Source organism: Neltuma alba, unplaced genomic scaffold, assembly GCF_004799145.2.
Source record: "Neltuma alba isolate B1F8T4 unplaced genomic scaffold, ASM479914v2 tig00011128_pilon, whole genome shotgun sequence".
In the NCBI taxonomy this organism is placed as follows: domain Eukaryota; kingdom Viridiplantae; phylum Streptophyta; class Magnoliopsida; order Fabales; family Fabaceae; genus Neltuma; species Neltuma alba.
The window spans coordinates 14,012-34,517 of record NW_021635864.1 but is presented as its reverse complement, the minus strand read 5'-3'; the positions used below and the strand labels follow the sequence as shown (position 1 = coordinate 34,517).

General features: G+C 35.5%; 2 protein-coding genes across 2 annotated transcripts; one reads left to right on the top strand and one right to left on the bottom strand.

Annotated features, from left to right (window-relative positions):
- The first annotated feature begins 9,545 nt into the window (after window positions 1-9,545).
- Window positions 9,546-12,908, top strand: LOC114761690 (uncharacterized). Its single transcript, XM_028951114.1, has 5 exons — window positions 9,546-9,852; window positions 9,975-10,168; window positions 10,342-10,375; window positions 11,604-12,223; window positions 12,321-12,908. Exons 1-5 carry the CDS (start codon window positions 9,546-9,548, stop codon window positions 12,597-12,599), a joined length of 1,434 nt encoding a protein of 477 aa, XP_028806947.1. The 3' UTR covers window positions 12,600-12,908.
- Window positions 12,909-15,191: 2,283 nt separating this feature from the next.
- LOC114761630 (uncharacterized) lies at window positions 15,192-19,491 on the bottom strand. The gene is made up of 8 exons (XM_028951046.1): window positions 19,204-19,491; window positions 18,665-18,797; window positions 18,439-18,534; window positions 17,670-18,332; window positions 16,892-17,252; window positions 16,573-16,654; window positions 16,167-16,417; window positions 15,192-15,799 (listed from the first exon to the last, which is right to left on the bottom strand). The coding sequence occupies exons 1-7, from the start codon at window positions 19,396-19,398 to the stop codon at window positions 16,211-16,213; spliced, it is 1,737 nt and encodes a 578-aa protein (XP_028806879.1). The 5' UTR covers window positions 19,399-19,491; the 3' UTR covers window positions 15,192-15,799; window positions 16,167-16,210.
- Window positions 19,492-20,506: the final 1,015 nt, after the last annotated feature.

The window sequence follows — 20,506 nt, the reverse complement described above, 5'->3', positions numbered from 1 at the left end:
CTTACACAACTCGAAAAGAATCTAATAAAGATAATACTACTTCCAGTCTTTAATATAAGAACTAAACAGTTAATTTGAAAAAAATTAAGTAAACTAGTTAAATTAGGTATTTGTAACAAATGAGTGTTGTTTTTCCTAAACTATCATCTTTAATCAACACATAGGACCCGTTTTCGGCTATAACAAGATAATAAGAAAGAAATGGTATCAATTGCACCTGTAACAACCCCCGTAATTCATGGTAAATAAACATTTTCAAAACGATAATTGCTTTAAAAGGCTAACCATGGTAGGAAGGACAAACCTAATCAAATAGAAATCTATCATAGTCAATAACAATCCAAATCTTTAACAGAGTAGTAGCTACTGTTCTAGAATAGTAAAGATAGTTAATCAAATCAGAAAGGATCAACATTTGATTTTTCTTGTATATATCAAATCCATCAGCAATAATCTGGAATCTCAAATACACTTAAGACCAATTGTAAATGGGTTAGGGCATTTGAAGTCCACCAAAATAACTACCACTACTGTAACAACCCCCGTAATTCATGGTAAATAAACATTTTCAAAACGATAATTACTTTAAAAGGCTAACCATGATAGGAAGGGCAAGCCCCATCAAATAGAAATCTACCAAGTCAATAACAATCCAAATCTTTAACAGAGTAGTAGCTACTGTTCTAGAATAGTAAGGATAGTTAATCAAATAAGAAATGATCAACATTTGATTTTTCATGTATATATCAAATCCATCAACAATACTCTAGAATCTCAAATACAATTAAGACCAATTGTAAATGGGCTAGGGTATTTGAAGTCCACCAAAATAATTACCATTGCTGCCCATTATCAATTGCAATCAAAATAACAATCACATATGTCCAAAAAGGGCTTCGCCCAATAGTACAAGTTTAGAATGCAGTGGAAAGGCTATGATTATGTTAACTAAAACAAAAGGGCCCTAAAGTTTGGCAATATACATCAGTCAAATCATGTATACCAAAACAGAGGCTATACAGAGTGGAAAGGAAAAACTCAAGCCTCGGACACCTTGCCTTTGGGACCAACACCTGAACTCTCGCCTGAAAATGTTAAATAACCACGGGGTGAGTCAAATTGACCCAGTAACCACAATTCCAATTCAACAAGTATCCAGGGAGTGATTACAAGATAGCTAAGCGGGCAAAGTACAATTTCAAATAACATATAAGTTAAACATCTTTACAGAAAACAATATATAATAATTCAAAAAGTAACTTGCATGCATAGAACTTCATCAACCATCCTTATAACCTCCTTGTAACCTCTGACAGAACCCATGGGCTATTCACACATAACAGGATTCGTCTCTTTTACAAGACTGCACCAAGCTCTCCAATAATGAGGTGTAACTCGGCCAAAAGTTACAGAGCTCATATCGGACCATGGGTTCCCTTTCCTTGGAATATGGAAAGGTGTCATGTCCCTTGGGCTGACCCTTGACCCGGCCAAAGGAAGGGTGATACCGAGGGCCCTAAGAATGTTAATGCCAACCACTGGGCGCCAAGTGGCGGCTATACCACGTGATATAAATAATCAGACCTCCCACAACTACATTTCAGCACAACCAACACAGCCCAATCCAACCATTCAATTCCACACAATTTCATATCCATAAAGTATTCTCAGATTCAATAATCAAATTTGTTCAACATCAACAAGATATTCATAAGATGAAATAATTCATGCCCACTTAACTAATAAATTTATCAAAACATAAATCTTGATATAGATATATAAATTACTTTTCATACAAAAACCACCATAACACATATTGAGAACATTTATAATATCAACTCGTGCTTATAATCACATCAACAAGCATACAAGGTAAATTAGAAAGTGGTTACCTCAAGTTCTTGACACAAGAACTAAAAGTAGGAGGATTCAAGACCCAATGGCCAAGAGCCCAAACCAAGCTTACTCTACAATAATAAATTGATAAACATATATTAATATAAAAAGACTAATTAATATAGCATTAAAATAGTTTATTATCTAAATCCCCATAATTGGCTTACCTAAAAAATTTATCTTTAGGAAAAATAATAATTCATCTATTCTTCCAAGTGACAATTTCTAGTGCTTCCCAACTCTATTTCTCTCATTCACATTATTAATAAGAATAATCCCTTCAAATCATCTAAAAACCTCCAAAAAGTGCTTACTCTAACTCTTAGAAAAATAACCATATGTCAACTATGCCTTCAATCATTATTAAAATCCTATTCCCTTCTTCCATTAATCATTTCCCATTCATTAGAATCAATAACTTATAATATTCTCCTCAATTTCCTCCAAACACCCAACGTCCACTAGTTAAAGTCTCTCTAAGAATCATCAACATTATTATTTCAACAACAATCCTCAAAGTTCAAGCATTGAATCCTCAATATAACCTCAAATGAACTCAACTAAGAGATAAATTTCGAAATTAATATCATCATTAACACAAATCACAATTTTTCAACCAATCCCTAATTTACATTGCCTCAAATCAACCATCCAACTAAAAATCTAAGTCATAAGGCTTCTATTCTAACCCCATAAGCTCCATTAATATCATCAAAATAAGTTAGAAGCCTCAAATCATTAAAAATCTATCAAGCCCTAACACATCTTATTTTCTGCCATAAACTTAAAAATAAATAGAAAAAGTAGGAAGAAAATAGCTTACCTAAATAATTTAGAGGAGACCAAAGAATCTCTCCTTGCTCACACCCTCAACCTCTCCCTCTCACTCTCTCACGCGGCGGGATGGCTGACCAGAGGAACACGAACGCGAAGCAGTAAGGAGAGGCTACAGGATGGGAGGCGGAAGAAGGAAATGAGTGATTCAATTGTAATGGGTCACGTGACCCCCCTTACTCAAACCCTTAGTTTGTTTGTTTGTTTTTTTTTTAAAGGTGGGTCACAGCCCACCCGGGATTTAACTCCCCTCCCCCAAAACAAACAGTGGGTGGCCACGTGCCACCCACTGTTAAAATATATATATATATATTTATATATATATTTTAAATATATATTAATTATTATTTAACTATTATTTATTAATTAGTAGTCTACCTGTAATTAAGATTAGCTTCAATGATAATTAATTAATCTCATTTTAATAAACTAAAATCCAAATATATATATTTTTGGATGTTACAACTACTGCCCATTATCAATTGCAATCAAAATAACAATCACATATATCCAAAAAGGGCTCCGCCCAATAGTACAAGTCTAGAATGCAGCGGAAAGGCTATGACTATGTTAAGTATAACAAAAAAGCCCTAAAGTTTGGCAATATACGTCAGTCAAATCATGTATACCAAAACAGAGGCTATACAGAGTGGAAAGGAAAACTCAAGCCTCAGACACCTTCCCCTTGGGACCAACACCTGAACCCTCGCCTGAAAAATGTTAAATAACCACGGGGTGAGTCAAATTGACCCAATAACCACAATTCCAATTGAACAAGTATCCAGGGAGTGATTACAAGATAGCTAAGCGGGCAAAGTACAATTTCAAATAACATATAAGTTAAACATCTTTACAGAAAACAATATATAATAATTCAAAAAGTAACTTGCATGCATAGAACTTCATCAACCATCCTTATAACCTCCTTGTAACCTCTGACAGAATCCATGGGCTATTCACGCATAACAGGATTCGTCTCTTTTACAAACTGTACCAAGCTCTCCAATAATGAGGTGTAACTCGGCCAAAAGTTACAGAACTCATATCGGATCATGGCTTCCCTTTCCTTGGAATATGGAAAGGTGTCATGTCCCTTGGGTTGACCCTTGACCCGACCAAAGGAAGGGTGATACTGAGGGTCCTAAAAATGTTAATGCCAACCACTGGGCGCCAAGTGGCGGCTATACCACGTGGTATAAATAATCCAACCTCCCACAATTTCATTTCAGTACAACCCAATACAGCACAACTCAACCATCCAATTCCACACAATCCAATACTCATAACGTATTCTCATATTCAATAGTCAAATTTGTTCAACATCAACAAGATATTCATAAGATAATTCATGCCCACTTAACTAATAAATTTATCAAAACATACATTTTGATATATATGTATATCACTTTTTATACACAAACCACTATAACATATAATGATAACATTTATAATATCAACACATGCTTATAATCACATCAACAAGCATATAAGGTAAATTAGAAAGTGGTTACCTCAAGTTCTTGACACAAGAACTAAAAGTAGGAGGATTCAAACCTAAGAGCCCAAACCAAGCTCACTCTACAATAATAAATTGATAAACATATATTAATATAAAAAGACTAATTAATATAGCATTAGAATAGTTTATTAACTAAATCCCCATAATTGGCTTACCTTAAAAAAATTATCTTTAGGAAAAATAATAATTCATCTATTCTTCCAAGTGACAATTTCTAGTGCTTCCCAACTCTATTTCTCTCATTCACATTATTAATAAGAATAATCCCTTCAAATCATCTAAAAACCTCCAAAAAGTGCTTACTCTAACTCTTAGAAAAATAACCATATGTCAACTATGCCTTCAATCATTATTAAAATCCTATTCCCTTCCTCCATTAATCATTTCCCATTCATTAGAATCAATAACTTATAATATTCTCCTCAATTTCCTCCAAACACCCAACGTCCACTAGTTAAAGTCTCTCTAAGAATCATCAACATTACTATTTCAACAACAATTCTCAAAGTTTAAGCATTGGATCCTCAATATAACCTTAAATGAACTCAACTAAGAGATAAATTTTGAATTTAATATCATCATTAACACAAATCATAATTTTCCAACCAAACCCTAACTTATATTGTCTCAAATCAATCATCCAACTAAAAATCTAAGTCATAAGGCTTCTATTCTAATCCCATAAGCTCCATTAATATCATCAAAATAAGTTAGAAACCTTAAGAATTAAAAATCTAACAAGCCCTAATAGGCTTTATTTTCAGCCATAAACTTACAGAAATGAAAAAGAAAAAACTAAATAAAAATAGTAGGATGAAAATAGCTTACCTAAATATCTTATATGTATCCAAGTAGAGTCCTTCCTTTCTCACACACTCAAACTACCTCTGACACTCACTCCCTATCGCGGCAGAGGCGAGGACACGGACCAGAGGAATACGACACGAAGCAGAAAGGGGAGGGGGGAAGCATTTGAAAGTGGGGGTACACGTGACCCCACTTGAAATGCAATTTTTTTTTAATTAAAAGAAGGCCACGGCCCAACAGGGTCTTACCCCCCTCCTTCCCACTGGCAGTGGGTGGCCCACGTGCCACCCCCTTGTCTTTTTATTTTATATATATATTTTATAAAAATAATAATTTTTTAATATAATTTTTATTTATTTATTTTTTATTTATATAATTTATATGTATATCACAGAAATTATGATTTACAATTTATTCAATAAACTTTAATATTAAATATTATGAATTAATCTCAACCATATAACCTAAATCCTACAATAAGATAAAAAAACAAAAAATGGAATGTTACAGCACCGGCAAAACCTATCATATGTCATGTCTTTCGTCTCCATACATCTATTTTCCACAAGACAAAACATTGTTAATCAACACACGGGGGATGTTTTTTCAACTTAACAAGTATAACGAGATAATAAGAAAGAAACTGTGTCAATTGCACTAGTGAAACCTATCACTTGCGACCTCTTTCGTCTCCATATACATCCTCACTAAATTATCATTTTGTGATGTTGATTTCCTTCACATTTATATGTCCATCTCCACAAATCCCCACCGCCCAATCTTTGAAAGATAATAAAACTGTTAAATCAGCGATATAATAAATCACATCTCATTTTATTTTTTCCCCTGAAAGTTAGTGTCAGGACAAGGAAGATAAAGTATCAATTGCTTTGCTTCAACGAAAACCTATATCATGTGACCTATTCCTACTCTATATTCACCACAAACTAAATCAGATTACTATTTTGATCACTAATATTCCAACAAGGAATGAAAAAGAGGACTGGTTCACGCAACGTAATTACCCGGAGATGACAAAACTGTTAAAGATAATAAGAATGTTAAATCAACACACTACGTCCCCTTAATTATTGTTTTATTATTTTCACCTCATCAGCCAGTAACAGGAAGAGCGAAAATTAATTTCTTCAAAGGTAACGGAACCTGTCGTTTCATTGTGACCCTCTTTTTCGTATATCAGCCGGGAAATGATGCAAGAACAAGGCTGCCTTAAATTAGGTGGATTGGATTTGTTCTTTCTTCAAATTTCATTTTTTGTTTTATTCAAAGTTTTCTTCAAATTTCATTCCAAGGCAATATAACATTTAAATTTCATATAGTGCAGACATGCCTGAAATATTAAAGATTTAGTTTTGCACATGTATGAGTATTACAGGGGTTAAAAATGACTTGGCTTCAACTCCATCTGTGCGTGTCAATTTGGATTCGATGCATATATTTAAAATGAGTATTGCCTGTAAATCATGTATAGATTGTTTATATGTAAATTGAGAAATTCCAATATTGTCTTATTAATTTTTTAAATTTATGTTTTTATCTTGAATCATTTAGAATGCAAAATAATATTAATGTTCTGATTATTAATTTATACAAAGATAATGGTGAGTGCATTCCAACAACTATATATGTGATGTCAATGATGAATTCCTTTTAATTGCAATTCGATTTTACGTAATTAAAAAAATGAATAAATTATATTCTGGGCTAGGCTATTTGGCAACGACCCTAGCCAATACTGAAGATCTGTTTCTTTCTCTGCGTCAATAATCATTTACTTCATGAAAATCCGTTCAATTCGAAAGAACAGCAGCTCAACTTAAAATTTTGTCCATCAATTACATAATATATTCAGCTAAAAAAATATTTTTCTTTTCTCATTTTCCATGGAATCGAGGTTTAGAATTTACGTGAAGCTGAGTATGAAACACAGAAGAAATCTACATATGAAAGTCAGGGAAATTAAAAACTCGTTGCGCAGTTAGAACTTGATCTGGTTGATAAGGGTACGAGTATGACCTGATTGTTTTAATAGGCTCATGGGAAATAATTTTGTAGTCATACGTGTTATTTACACTAAGCCTTTCATTCTCGACTTCTCAACTTTAGGAGTTACGAAAATTTAAGATTTAAGATTGCAATAAATAAATAAATAAGAGGCCACCTTAAACCCTTTATCTTTCTGATTCTTGCTCATCTCGAATCACATATATTTTTTTATTTGGAAATTAGGGATAAATGACGTTATTGCAGAGTTACGAATTATAAGAGTCCAGACCATACAAGTGAAGTAGAAATTCCTGGAAATCCCTTAAAACACATTTTCCTCGAAGTTAATGCATTCTTCGGTGGTCTGTTCAGCGACGAAAACTGGGGCGTGACGTCTATGGTCACTCTTCTATTAGCTTGTTTGAATTCTTGTTATTGGGATGATTAGTTTTTGACCCTAATTAAAGCTACGCACGTTAATGCTCCTCACGCCTAACAAAAAAACATACGTGTAACAAAAAACAGCCAGATCAGATAAAGATGAGATTCGGATCAAGACTTTCTCTCATTGGTACAGTGGTTATTATATTATATACTCCGTACGCGTGGCGGCTTAGAATTGGAACAATGATTTGACATAACCCAACATTAATCAAATGTAACTGTCTTAACAAGTCTGACAATCAGCGCGAGATTTAATTATTGGGATATACAATCTGAACCTTAATATTTTAGGCTCCCCGGCCACCTTCGTTCAAGCATCCCACATATGACTTTCAAATCAAGTGGCTGATCAATGCTGAATAATTAACCTTTACTCTCTCATGTTCCCTCCCTTGCTTTCGCTCTTTTTATTATTGATTTTCAAATCGAGTATGCATAAACGTATGTACCTGGTCCATCCTCAGCTTTCGTTATTTTGGTTTTATTTTTTTGAAAAAAGAAGCTTCTCTACTGCAAAAGGGGACAAGAATCCAGCAAAGTTCGACTTTAAAAATTGTAATAGGCCATTTGCATATGGAGGAATCTAAGGCATAGAATACAAGCCAAACACCGCTTAGAAGAAATTAACATTGACTTTCTACTTAATAATTAATTATGTGCCCGCGTTTCGCTAGCTTGGCCCGGATTATTATTTCCTTCAACTTCTAATTTACATGTACATTATATACTACCTCTGCTCCTAATTATAATACTTTGTTTATAGTTTACAAATGAGGTCTTATAATTAGAATCAGAGATAGTACTACAAATAGAGTCTTATAATTAGGACTGAATGTAGTATTATTAATCATATAATGAAAATGGATTGAGTTCTTTTAATCCTGTACTCTCTGCGGTTCAAAATATAAGATAAATTTTGTTGGAGGGGCTTGATTTTTTTATAAGATAACTTTCACTTTTTATCTAATCATTTATTTTTTTTAAATTTTACCTCTAACATATATTCTCTTTCTTCTTTAATTTATTTATGACATCTTTTATTTATTCACTTCATTAATACGGGTATATTTGGGAAAAAACTACATGCCTTACATATTTATTGTTTTAAACAATTTTTTAATAAATGAAAATAGATAAAGCTTATCTTACATTTTGAACCAAAGGGAGTAACAAATAAAAAATTATAAACATCTTCCACAATTACAGAATTTTTTTCCAATATTTCAAAATCGTTCATTATATGCATAATGCAATCGCTTGCAATAATATTATTCCTTTGCACGCTACGCGTAGAAATAAACTTTTGCGAATTCTCAACAATCCATTGTCCGTATCAACTTATCGGAAAGATATAATCATGACAAGCCCTCATCGTGATATTTTTTTTTCTGGTAAAAAAGCAAAACTATAGGGGAGAGAAATGAGGAGACGAAAATAGGAAAGGACAAGAATGAGTTGGAAGAAGATAATATTCCAGAAAGGTGTTTTGGCAAATATATGATCGTATATTATATGTATTAAATGATGATTAGTTCCATCACTACTAATTTAACTTTCACTATTCATTTAACTTAATAAATTATTAATAACAAAACTCTTATTCTCAATCTAGTTAGGGCTTAGTATTATAAACTGAAACTCATTGTTTAATTATATGATTGTTTTATAGTAGTAACTAATTATAAAAGAAGTAACAGAAATTAATTCAACATTAAAGCAATTATAACTTGATAATTACATTATCGTTCAGTATTATTATTATGTTGCATAGGCCCCGCTGGCGAAAGAAAATATGAGAATAATACAAGTCATTATTTAATTGACGATGATTTGTTCAGTTGATAAGGAAATTAAATTTCACGTTTTACCTGGTAAGACCTAACTAGGTAGCTTGCATATAGACAACACAAACTTGGTCGAATGAAAACCCTCGTCCAAAATTTGAGACGTTGACCCTACAACTCACCTAATATATATAAATCTCCATCACCATCATTATCTTTTGTTAGATAAGATTCCTCATTGATTAAAGCCACCTATGGCTTCCAAGCAACCTTTTGAAGGTGATTACCTGTTGTTGAAGCCAGAAGAAGCGAGCGTGATAGATCTCATTCGCCTCCTCTTTTCTTCTAAATTAGAAAACAGAAAGTTCATCGATTGCCCCGCAGAGCTCCAATACACAGAATTTCGACGGCGATGGATCCTTTTCACCTCCGTCGTGGTTCAGATGGCCCTCCTCGCCTCCCAATGGTCCCTTGCCAAAACAGGCTCCCTGGTAGAGACATGGCTCAACCTTGTTTCGATCAATGGGGGCTTCATAAGGCTTTTGTTCAACTTTATCAGAGGTTAGTTCGTCGTCTCATGATCAAAATATATATAGTATTTATTCACTAAAAAACCTTCCTTATTCCATGGCTCAATGTATGTGCGTGGATGTGGATTAATGTTGGTGGTGTGATATGTGCAGGAGCGGTAAGATTACCGGAGAGATCATCGGCGAAATTCAAATCTGCGGCGGGAATCCTTGACCCGCGAATGAAATTAGATAAGAGGATTACACCTGAGGATGCTAAGTACAAAGGCTTGCTGTCTATGATGGCCTCTAAATTATCCTACGAGAATCAAAACCTCGTTGAAACTGTTGTCACAGATTATTGGGATGTAAGTTCATTTCATTACCTCCTCTCATTATTGTTCATCATGACTGTCTCTCTGGGCTATATAATATTAGCCAAGGGAAAAAAACCCCATCATGTATTTCATTATTGCTTTCTCTAATGATCGAACAGGGTATTGTTTTTTAATTTTATTTTTCTTTGTGATTGTTATTGCAGATGGATTCCTTGAGGTTCTACAACTTCTGGAACGGTAATTATAAAGCAAACCTTGAGTAATTTTTTCTTTCAAGACACGAAATAGATCTGAATCTAGTGAGCACTTAATAGGCGAGACATAACCTCTTTGATTGAGTTGGATTTTCTGAGAATATATATTTTTACTTTTCCAAGGTGGCAGCTAGCCTGGCCGGCATCACAGTAAAAGGGCCGACCTGAGTTACTTAAATCACGATGATTCTTATTCCATATGCATGCGCTTTTCCTTTTTACAGCCTAAATCACGTTTTGAAGAAAAAGGAAAAAAAACAAATGAAGAGGGAAAGTTCAGGCTGGCTAGCAATGAGCGTTAATTCTTAGGATCTGCTGACTCATATATTGGCATCATATAATTCCCGCCTACGTTTAATTACCTGAGTGTATTTATTTGACCCAACTAGAATAATCTCGCAGGAAACTTGTTAATAACACCACTAGTCCTTTCGTTTCTTCTATTTCTAAATATAATACTCATTTTATAATATAAAATTTACATTATAAAGTGGATTTTATATTTAAAATCGGAGAAATAATATTTTACATAAATTCTGTAATGCAAAATAAATTATTACTTTTCTTTGAAACAAATAGTTATATTATTATTGTATGACAACAAAATTAAATCGGTGAAATTAAAGTGTCCATATTATTAATTAATTGCTTTTTCTCTAAAAGTGGGCCATTTGACTCTTTACTCAACTTTTTCTCGGCCGCCCCTTCGTTTTTAAAGGTGAGTCATTTCCCTCTTGGAACATTGTTATTGGCAGTAATATTATACCCAAGATTACGGTACCTGCAGGCATACTTTCCACATATATTTTGATCAAATTAAATATAATTTCTATCACCCAAAAAAAATCTAAATATACTTTCTTTTCTTTCTTTCTTCCTTTTTTTTTCTAAACCTTGAACTTATACTTTCCTATACTTGAGACATTCACAAATAGATTTTTTCCCAAGTAAATGTTCTATGATGTTAGAGAATCGATAAAGACTTCACCTGGTCACTCTCTAATACCCCAAAATATTTTGTTCCGCACATGATTGATTATTATCAATGAAGTAGCAGACAAACAATGTTACTTAATCAAATTGTTAACTTTTCCGAGAGTTTCGTTTATCAATTTTTTTGTCTGCTGTTGCAGTTGGTGGAAGGTGCATATAGTTTACATCCAAGTGGGGAATTTTTTACACTTTAACTAAAATAAAATAATGGTGTGCAGAATACCAGCAAGCTGACTCCACCCGCGCAATCATGTTCCAAGACACAAAGTCTGAACCCAACTTGATCGTAGTTGCATTTCGGGGCACTGGGCTATTTGATGCTGGCCAATGGATCACAGATGTGGACATATCATGGTACGAGATTCCCAAAGTGGGCAAAATCCATGGAGGCTTCATGAAGGCTTTGGGACTCCAGAAGAATGGTGGGTGGCCCAAGGAGATAGACGAAACCAGTGAGGCCGAACACAAGAAGTTTGCATACTACACAATAAGAAAAGATCTGAAAAAGATTCTGCAGAAAAACGAGACTGCAAAATTTATAGTGACAGGGCACAGTTTGGGAGGAGCTTTGGCCATTCTCTTTGCGACTGTTCTAACACTTCACGACGAGGCATGGTTGCTGGATAAGTTAGAAGGCGTTTATACGTTTGGCCAGCCCAGAGTTGGGGACCAACAGCTTGGTGACTTCATGAAGGACAAGTTGAAAAAGTACGATGTGAAGTACGTAAGGTATGTCTATGGCAACGACGTCGTGCCTAGGGTCCCTTACGATGACAAAACCCTCTTGTTTAAGCACTTTGGTCCATGCGTCTTCTTCAATAGCTTTTATCAAGGACAGGTATGAACTGAATCAATTGGTTTGTGTTCTTTTTCTGTGTTGGGCTTTGCTGTGATTATGAATTGAGAGCTTTGTGGTTTTGTATATTGAAATGCAGGTTTTGGAGGAGGAGCCAAACAAGAACTACTTCTCCTTGTTGTGGGCAATACCCAAGAACATAAATGCGGCTTGGGAGCTAGTTAGAGGTTTTATTATCCCGTTCGTTGAAGGTGAGGACTACAGAGAAACGTGGTTGATGAAAATACTCAGGCTGATTGGGTTGATATTTCCTGGATTATCAGCTCACGTTATTCAGGATTATGTGAATCTTACTCGATTGGGTACGCTAGCTGCATCAACGAAACTGCAGAATCCACAGGCTGCCAAGGATGAGTAATGTTGCATGATGAGTAGTGTTAAAATCTGCATTCTCCGCTCCATTTGGGACGCGGTATCCGTAGGATAAGACTTAACATATACTCGTATAGTACAAGAATCGGCAACCCGTTAGGCACCTCGTATACAATGAAACCTGGTATAAGATCTGATAGGACAAGACCTCATAAATGGCTAGTTCTACATAGTATTCGGATTGACACTGTATAAGATATTGTATCGTTTGATAAAACTATTCTGCTTTTGAATAATATAAAACCGGATTGGATATGAATGGCGAAGTTCCACACCAAATTGGCTATAGATGTGTAAATTTCAATGTTTCACAATTCCACCACACATCAGAGGGACCCAATGAGTCGTCACTATCATGGACCAAATACGAGTATACATGATATCGCACAAACTACCTATTAAGAGCATGTTTGGTATGGGGATTCCAGGAGTAAACGCGCATTGGAAAATGTGAAACATAAGTTAGGAACAGATTTGAAAATTACAGATGTTTGGATTGCCGTTGAATGAAAATGAACTTATGCCATAAACTGACTTTTTTTCTAGCGCTCCAAAGAGTAAACTTTTGCCTTCTACACCACAACTAATGTGGTCCACACAAGTGAATGATAAAATGTTTTTATTTTTTTTGCCAGAGAGAGAATGCTTTTAGCCTTCTAATATAAGATTTAACAGACTAATTTGAAAAGATTAAGAAAGTTAAATAAATTACTTAATTATATTTTATGTTACATGATCTTTTTAAAATATTTATGTATATTATTAGATTGCATAGTAATTTACAAGTCAAGCAAATTAATTTGGAAAAAAATAAACATAAATATTTCAAAATAATTTATTTAACTTTCTTAATATTCTCAAATTAATTATATATATTTAATTATATTCTAAGTATGTTCAAAATTTTCTCACTAACAGACATTTTTATTTTACAACTATAATTTTAATTATTTTTTAATAATTATCATATTAATATCATATAATATAAAACATTAAAATTGAATAAAGTTCATGTCCTTTTCAGTTATTTTACATATAAACTTAATTTTTATTAATTATCCAAATAAATTTTAGTTTTTTTAACTGACTTTTTATAAACATCAATCCAAACATAAATCAAATTATATCAACTGATTTTTACTTTAACTTAAGTTTCCAAAAGTCATTTAGGATAAAAGTTAGTTTTATCACTGTTAATCCAAATACACTCTAACTTGTTAGAATTATGAGTTTGCTACGGGTAGCACAGTGCACAGCTATATATATGCGAAAACGACGCCGAGGACGGTTAGCCATAAGGGTTTATTTAAATATTACTATACTTAATTATTTAAACTTGTTTAAACGAGAAAATGGGGGAGAAAGCAGATCACCAAATTTCAAAGGGCAAATGAATAATTATATTTTTACAGTATAAAATTCATTTAATATAAAAACATTTTAGGGTTTTAAACAAACATTGCAAACAACGAAAAAAATTAAACTAAATTATAAGCTTTATAAATAGAGGAGAAGACTTCGTAATTTTGGTAAAAGTAAGATTATACAAACACCTTTTGTAATTGTTTTTGGGCATCCAGATCTTTCAAACTTTGTACAATAAATCTTGGAAGACAAATTATGAAGTGATACTTTTATAAACTGAGATTTTTTTGTAAATTATGTAAAGCGTTTGTGTAATTTTTTAATCCGAGTATTTCAAACTCTGCACATGACCTCTTGCGAATTACATAATATTCCCTGTAAATTAAACAAGACCTCATTTTACAATATAAATTAATTCCTAATACCTTGGGTCTTACCAGCTGGTTGCACTGAATTTGTAGTTTTAGAGGCCCAAACCGAAGACAATTTAAGAGGCTTTGAAATAATTAATATGATCATAATTATGAATGTTCTATTGTATATATATAAAAAAAATTATGAATGTTCTAGAAGCTTTGGTCACTATGTCGAAGATCACGCCAGAGCCACTACCTCCGTAGTCCACTAGCGACGCTTGAAATGTAAGAATAAGGAAAGTGATCAAAGTGAAAAATGTGCTGCCTAAAATTAAAGCTTTGGTCAGGCTTTGCCCGTTTATGACCTGAGAAGCCTCCTCCAACCAACCATTAAACAATAAACATGAAGAATGAAGCATCAACTATCAATCATTACTCAATCCAACTACCCTGCATATCGTCCATTGCATTTTCCCTATTTTCTGATCACTTGTGTTCAGCCGTAGTATTTTTTAATACCTCCAGTTATAAAATCTAGTTTGTAATTTGTAATGTAAGGAGATCATATTTCACTAGAACTACTATCATTACTGATTCGAATTCCCATCTCACGTACTCATCCGAAATTAAAGTATTTCTCTTTGTTATAAGTCTGTTAAGGAACCCAAAATCATTTGAAGCCTTCTTTTTTTGTTGTTGTTGTCCGAGATAGATATGATCCCTAAAATCTCTAGCACACCCGCAAAATCTCACTAACACTGGTAATTACGCAAATTTGACGTCTCTAATAACTACTGCCCTTGTCATTTGGTCCTTATGAACAGTTATCTCCAATTAAGATGCATTCAGGCTCAAGATTGAAGGAAAGAATAAATAATAGAGCTGCGTGCATAATATTTTCTAGTGTAGCTAGATTACATTTGACCACGAACAGTCATCAAGGATTGGAGGCAGAGAAGTTTACAAAAGAAGCTTATTTCTAAAGATTGACGTGAGTAAATACATATTATTAACTAGTCACTCTCAAGGATGAGGAAACCTGGCCTTTCATTAGCGCTTTCCACGGAGAGGATTTAGATCTTCAGGACACTCACAGCTGAAGTTCGCTAAATTCAAGCCTTGAATCAAATAATTCGTCATCTACCTACTAAAATCATGACACGTGAATAATCTAAATATTCAACTGTGCATCATAAAAGATCAAGACATATTGATATATCCAACAGAGTATCTAGATTGCTCAGATGTCATGAATTCAGATGACAAATTAATTGATTCAATGGTCTAGATTTGACAACCTGCAGATTATAGATTTCTTGGGAAAGCGGAGATGAATACCAGATCAGGTGCTGATGTTATGAACTTCAAAACTGCAGTAACACCAAGTGAGTGTCAGAGTAGTGACTGCTCTATTCAGCACAACATTCTTTCAGATGCAGATGATCCTTTTAAATTCTTCAGAAACCTGGTCACAGAAGCATCAGATCTTCTGTTAGAACAGCGTACAGAGGTATAATAATGAATAGTACAATTTGCCATTTAAGGCCATCGAACGTTTAGGTGAAGCTCTTGCTAGAAAATGTTTATGGGCTTTGTAAGATTCTTGATGATTCCAGGAAGAAAAAAATATGTCATGTATCTGTGGGATACAACCAGCCAATGAAATCATTTTACTTTCCAGATGCACACTGACAAACCAAAACTTTCCAAATTTTTAGAAAACTCGGATTGAGCAGCTTACACCTATAAATAAATTAATTAAAACCAATTGTATCAAAGGTATGAAAATGAGTGTTGTCTAAGCTAGGATCAGGTTGAACATGGAAATTTACCCAGCATCACATGTACAATGGAATAAACAGTAGAGGATGACGCATCAAAAGGCGTGGCAGGTGAAGCATCCACTCAAAGAGCCCATCTGGCTTGGTCTACGGAAAGATAGAGCCCTGTGGATATTTTTGCCAACTTGATGGGCCTGGTTGTCGGAAACTGAGCTTCTCATTTCCTGGGCTTTCTTCTGAGCCGATTTCAGCTTGTTCATAATCCTATCCATAGAAGATGATCTTTTCTTCTCCAACTTCATCTGAAATAACGAAAATAGTAGTGAGCATGTTGCTCCGTCTAAGTTTAGATCTCCTGTGAAACCCCCCCCCAACCGGGGGGGTGGGGGATTGCCGAAATGCTGCAACGAAAAATCAGCAGAGCTGGGGATTAAAGAGAATAATATTAAGAAAAAACCTCTAGTTTCCTTATTGCTGCCTCAGCTTTTGCCTTCTGCAAGTTCTCCCAAGCAGTGATTCTAGCTTCCTCCCTCTTAACCCTGGACGGTTAAATTAGCCAGCATTTAGAGGCCGAAAAAGAGAGAGAAAACATGAAGCATTCATCAACATCAAATGGTTATCACAAAAGTCTATTGCACCTATTCAAGTTATTTAAAATATCGTTGTGCAACCCAATAACTACACTGGAGTAGCGTCAATCTGAAGTGATCCTTAATTAATTATCCATATGCCTGAAAAGATTGAACCGCATTTATACAATACCAAAGTGGACATACTTTGAAGCACCCTTTGCAGTTTCAGAAACATCCCAAGCTGAAGACTGGGCACTTCTTTCTTTCTTTTTCCAGTTGTCGACATATTCCGAGCCTCTGCCAGTGAATAGGGCTCTATGCTTGTTGGACCACCTTGTCATGGTGACAAGTTCATCTATCTGCACATCCCTGATATCCATATTAGAAGAGGCTCTCTGGAAATCTATGATGGGCAGCACAGGTGTGGGGGAGACAGAGAAAGAAGCCCTCATACTGGGAGAGGAGCATGGACTATCCTCTGGACTCATCTGGGTGGCCATGTCCCTCCTCGAAACGACACGAGACACATTGGTGGCCGCATCATTAGAGCCATCGAACTTTTCCTCTGTATATTAAGACCATAGCCAGAAAGCAAAATCAGATGCATTGCAGCATAGTTAGCAAGGCACTTGTAAAGAATATCACCATCTATATTTGTGATGACATAACTAAGCATACGGTCGTTTACATTATCACTTAGTTTCAGATATCAAACTATTATTAGAGTCTAAAGAAGATGCTAGCATCAATCGCACAACCTAGCAGCGATAAATACGGAATGGTTCGCAGAAGACAAAGGATTAACTGAAAGCTACGTAATGAGAATTCGTGTCAAATGCATCGGAAGTCAACGCTTTAGGGCCGTGCTTTAAATAAGTGACTTCCCAGCGTTGATTTTGTATCGATGAAGATAATTTTAGGTATAACTTCACAAATACGTCAAAATTCAGTGTAAGATAAGGTCCAAGGATGGACGAAATGCCTTGGGAAGACAAAAGTGACTGATTCTGCATCTCAGAGCATCCATGCACACTAGCAGAGCGGGCCATGCAAGGATCTGCTCGAGTCGGAAGTACTCCATCATGACCACTAGAATGGATTGTCAATCCATCGGCTCGGATAACACCGGCAGTTACTGGAGAACCTGCCATGAAATTTCCAGCATTTCCACCTTCTAGCATGGGCACTGCCGATGAATAGAGCGAATGATACGCATATCCAGGGGGACCAAGCGGACCACTCTTTGACTTTGGCCTCCTCTGGGGTGGTGGCAGGGAACATCTCCCCCTACCATCTCCTGAAACAGGGCTGAAAATCCATCTCTCAGCATCTTCCCATTTTGATGGCAATGTTCTTCCATTATTTAAAGGCAACAGAGCCGCACTGACTTGCTTCCTGGTAGCACTGGTATGCAAAGGAACTCGCTCAGAGCTCCAGCCCTTCTGCATTACTACACCAGCATGCCGATAATTCGGTGTTCCAGGACTAGGGAAATTGTTAGACCTGCGAGTTGATGCTGAACTCTTCTTCATGGTTCCCAGTCGAGGTGAAGATCCAATTGCACTGTTCAGATCTAAAGAAGCAGGCCTTCGCCGGTCTGGCTTTTTCAATAAAGCTTCAGATCTTGATCTACGATCTTGGCATTCTTTATGTTATGCAGAAGCAAAGTAGGATATTAGATTCCTGGGATTTAAAAAGTAAAAAGCAAAGAGCCTCAGTCCCAAGCTTTGCTACGGAAGGTAGTTTGGTACCTTTAAGGGCCAGAGAGAAAGAGTTTCTAGCAGAATCCAATTCCAAGAGTTGATTACCGTCTTCAACGTCGTCAGCATCGCTGTCTTCTTTTTGAACTGCGTGAAACGTATGTGCATAGAGGGAGTGAGAAGCGTTGGCGAATCGCTTATATCAGTTGGGAAGGCCTGGTGGCTTAACGAATTTTGGATCTTTGTAACATGAAAAAACAAAACAATTTAACAGTACCTTTTGCCTTTTCTTCCTCTCTCACGAAGCGACTATGCTTCTTGTTTGCTGCATGTTTGTTTGGATCTGAATCTGGATCCGGACCACACCAATTCTCGATGGGAGAAAAATCACCATCCCGCACTCTCAATTGCTGCAAGAGACCCAGATTTTAACACTAGGAAGTGGAAGAACCTCAAATGTCTGAGCTCAGATTATGATTTATTCGTGTCACGACAGTTCGTACAGTGAAATGGAAGCTTACTATCCCCAAACATTTAGAAGTAATCCTCTCGTGAATTGGATTAATACTATTAACAAGTCCGGAATCAATCCAAAAAAGGGCGTTCTTATTAGCTCAATTATTTAAAAAGCAGATCAAGGGGAAAAAAGAGTTGAAGTCGAGCACCTTCTATAAGAAACAAAGAAAACAAATTGACCAAATTACACGAAAGTAGTTCCAGTGTACGACTTCCACGGGTGCATGTCACCGGGAAAAGAATATAATAGAGAAGGCAGTGATATCAGAGGAAGGGAGAAGGAAACGAAGTCCCAAGTACCAGGGAAATTTCAGAGGCGAGGGAGTCATGCTCATTAGCGTCAGATGCAAAGGAGCAGCGATCGACACTGGCAGAAGCAGAGGAGAACAGACTGAAGTTAGATTCAAGAGTAAAGATAACAGAGTCCGGGCTACAATCGCGAGGTCTGAGTTCCGCCCTCGACGAGGATCGGTCCTGAAACCCCAACTCCGGCATTGCTCAATGTTGGAGCAGCGTTCAGAGTAGACGAACGGAGCCGACAATAATCTGCATTGGCGCGTACCGCAAACACGAAAAAGACCCCTGGATTTAATGGATATGACTCGTGGTGGAAGGCGGAACAAGCAAGCGATTTGAGGATACAATGACGTGGGGTTTGTGAAGAAACAGAAGAGTGGGCCGGACTGAGCGGATCATCCAAGAAAAAGGACAAATGATTTATGGGGGAGGAGGACGAGGAACTTTTTAACACATCTTTCTAAGCTAATTCTAATTGACCAGAGCATATAACGCTTTGACTGCAATTTTATATGATGATATTGACAGGCTGGGTGAGTTCCGTTCCAGTGAGGTTGAAGTGCTGAGGACTAATGAGGTGCTTGGAATATAAGCATTCTTAGTAATTAGTAAGTAATTGCTCCATTACAACAGGAAGACCACGATGATTATGTCTGGCGTGCAAGTTTATCTCTGCATGTGCCCCTGCATAGCCTCACTGTACTCTCTCTGAAATTAAATTAAAATAAGATCACCCTTGTTTGTACTAATTAAAAAGGCCAGGAGAAAAACTACTTTCAAGGCTTCATCATTTGGAGGGAAGACCATCACATCCTTCCACTAATTACGCATCATTGCCAGTTAACGACGTCCGCCCAAAAAGGAAATAAGATTTACCATATTTTAATGAATGTAAAATAAAAGGGCATATTTTTTATTCGCTTCAATTAAACATAGCAGTAAATTATATAACTTTATTTTATCAAAATTTTGTTTGTACCAAAAGGATATTTATAAATTATAACTAAAATGAATACCCGTTACTGGCTTGTTTTTTTTCCCTTTTATTTTCTGTGTTTTGCAACAAGTAATCCAGGATAACAAAAGGGGATATTTATTACGAAAAGTGTGGATTGATGATTCCAGAAAATGACAATGTCATTGTTTGGTCAAAAGGTCAATAATGTTGTTGGGCGTGGGTTGGATGGGTGGCCCTATGTATATTGCTGCCTCATGCAGTCATGCAGTTAATATTTCAGTTAGTTATAATTATAAGATTTTATTTTAGAACCAAAGGTAGTATAAGAATTGATTGGCTAATTTGAGT

Excerpts from the sequence above, each read along its gene's own strand:
- LOC114761690 (XM_028951114.1), top strand. The coding sequence starts at position 9,546 with ATGGCTTCCAAGCAACCTTTTGAAGGTGATTACCTGTTGTTGAAGCCA. Across the intron at positions 10,169-10,341 it reads TTGTCACAGATTATTGGGAT|ATGGATTCCTTGAGGTTCTA; the intron begins GTAAGTTCATTT and ends TTGTTATTGCAG. Across the intron at positions 10,376-11,603 it reads GTTCTACAACTTCTGGAACG|AATACCAGCAAGCTGACTCC; the intron begins GTAATTATAAAG and ends AATGGTGTGCAG.
- LOC114761630 (XM_028951046.1), bottom strand. The coding sequence starts at position 19,398 with ATGCCGGAGTTGGGGTTTCAGGACCGATCCTCGTCGAGGGCGGAACTC. Across the intron at positions 18,333-18,438 it reads TTTCTCTCTGGCCCTTAAAG|AATGCCAAGATCGTAGATCA; the intron begins GTACCAAACTAC and ends CATAACATAAAG. Across the intron at positions 16,655-16,891 it reads ACTGCAAAGGGTGCTTCAAA|GGTTAAGAGGGAGGAAGCTA; the intron begins GTATGTCCACTT and ends TTAACCGTCCAG.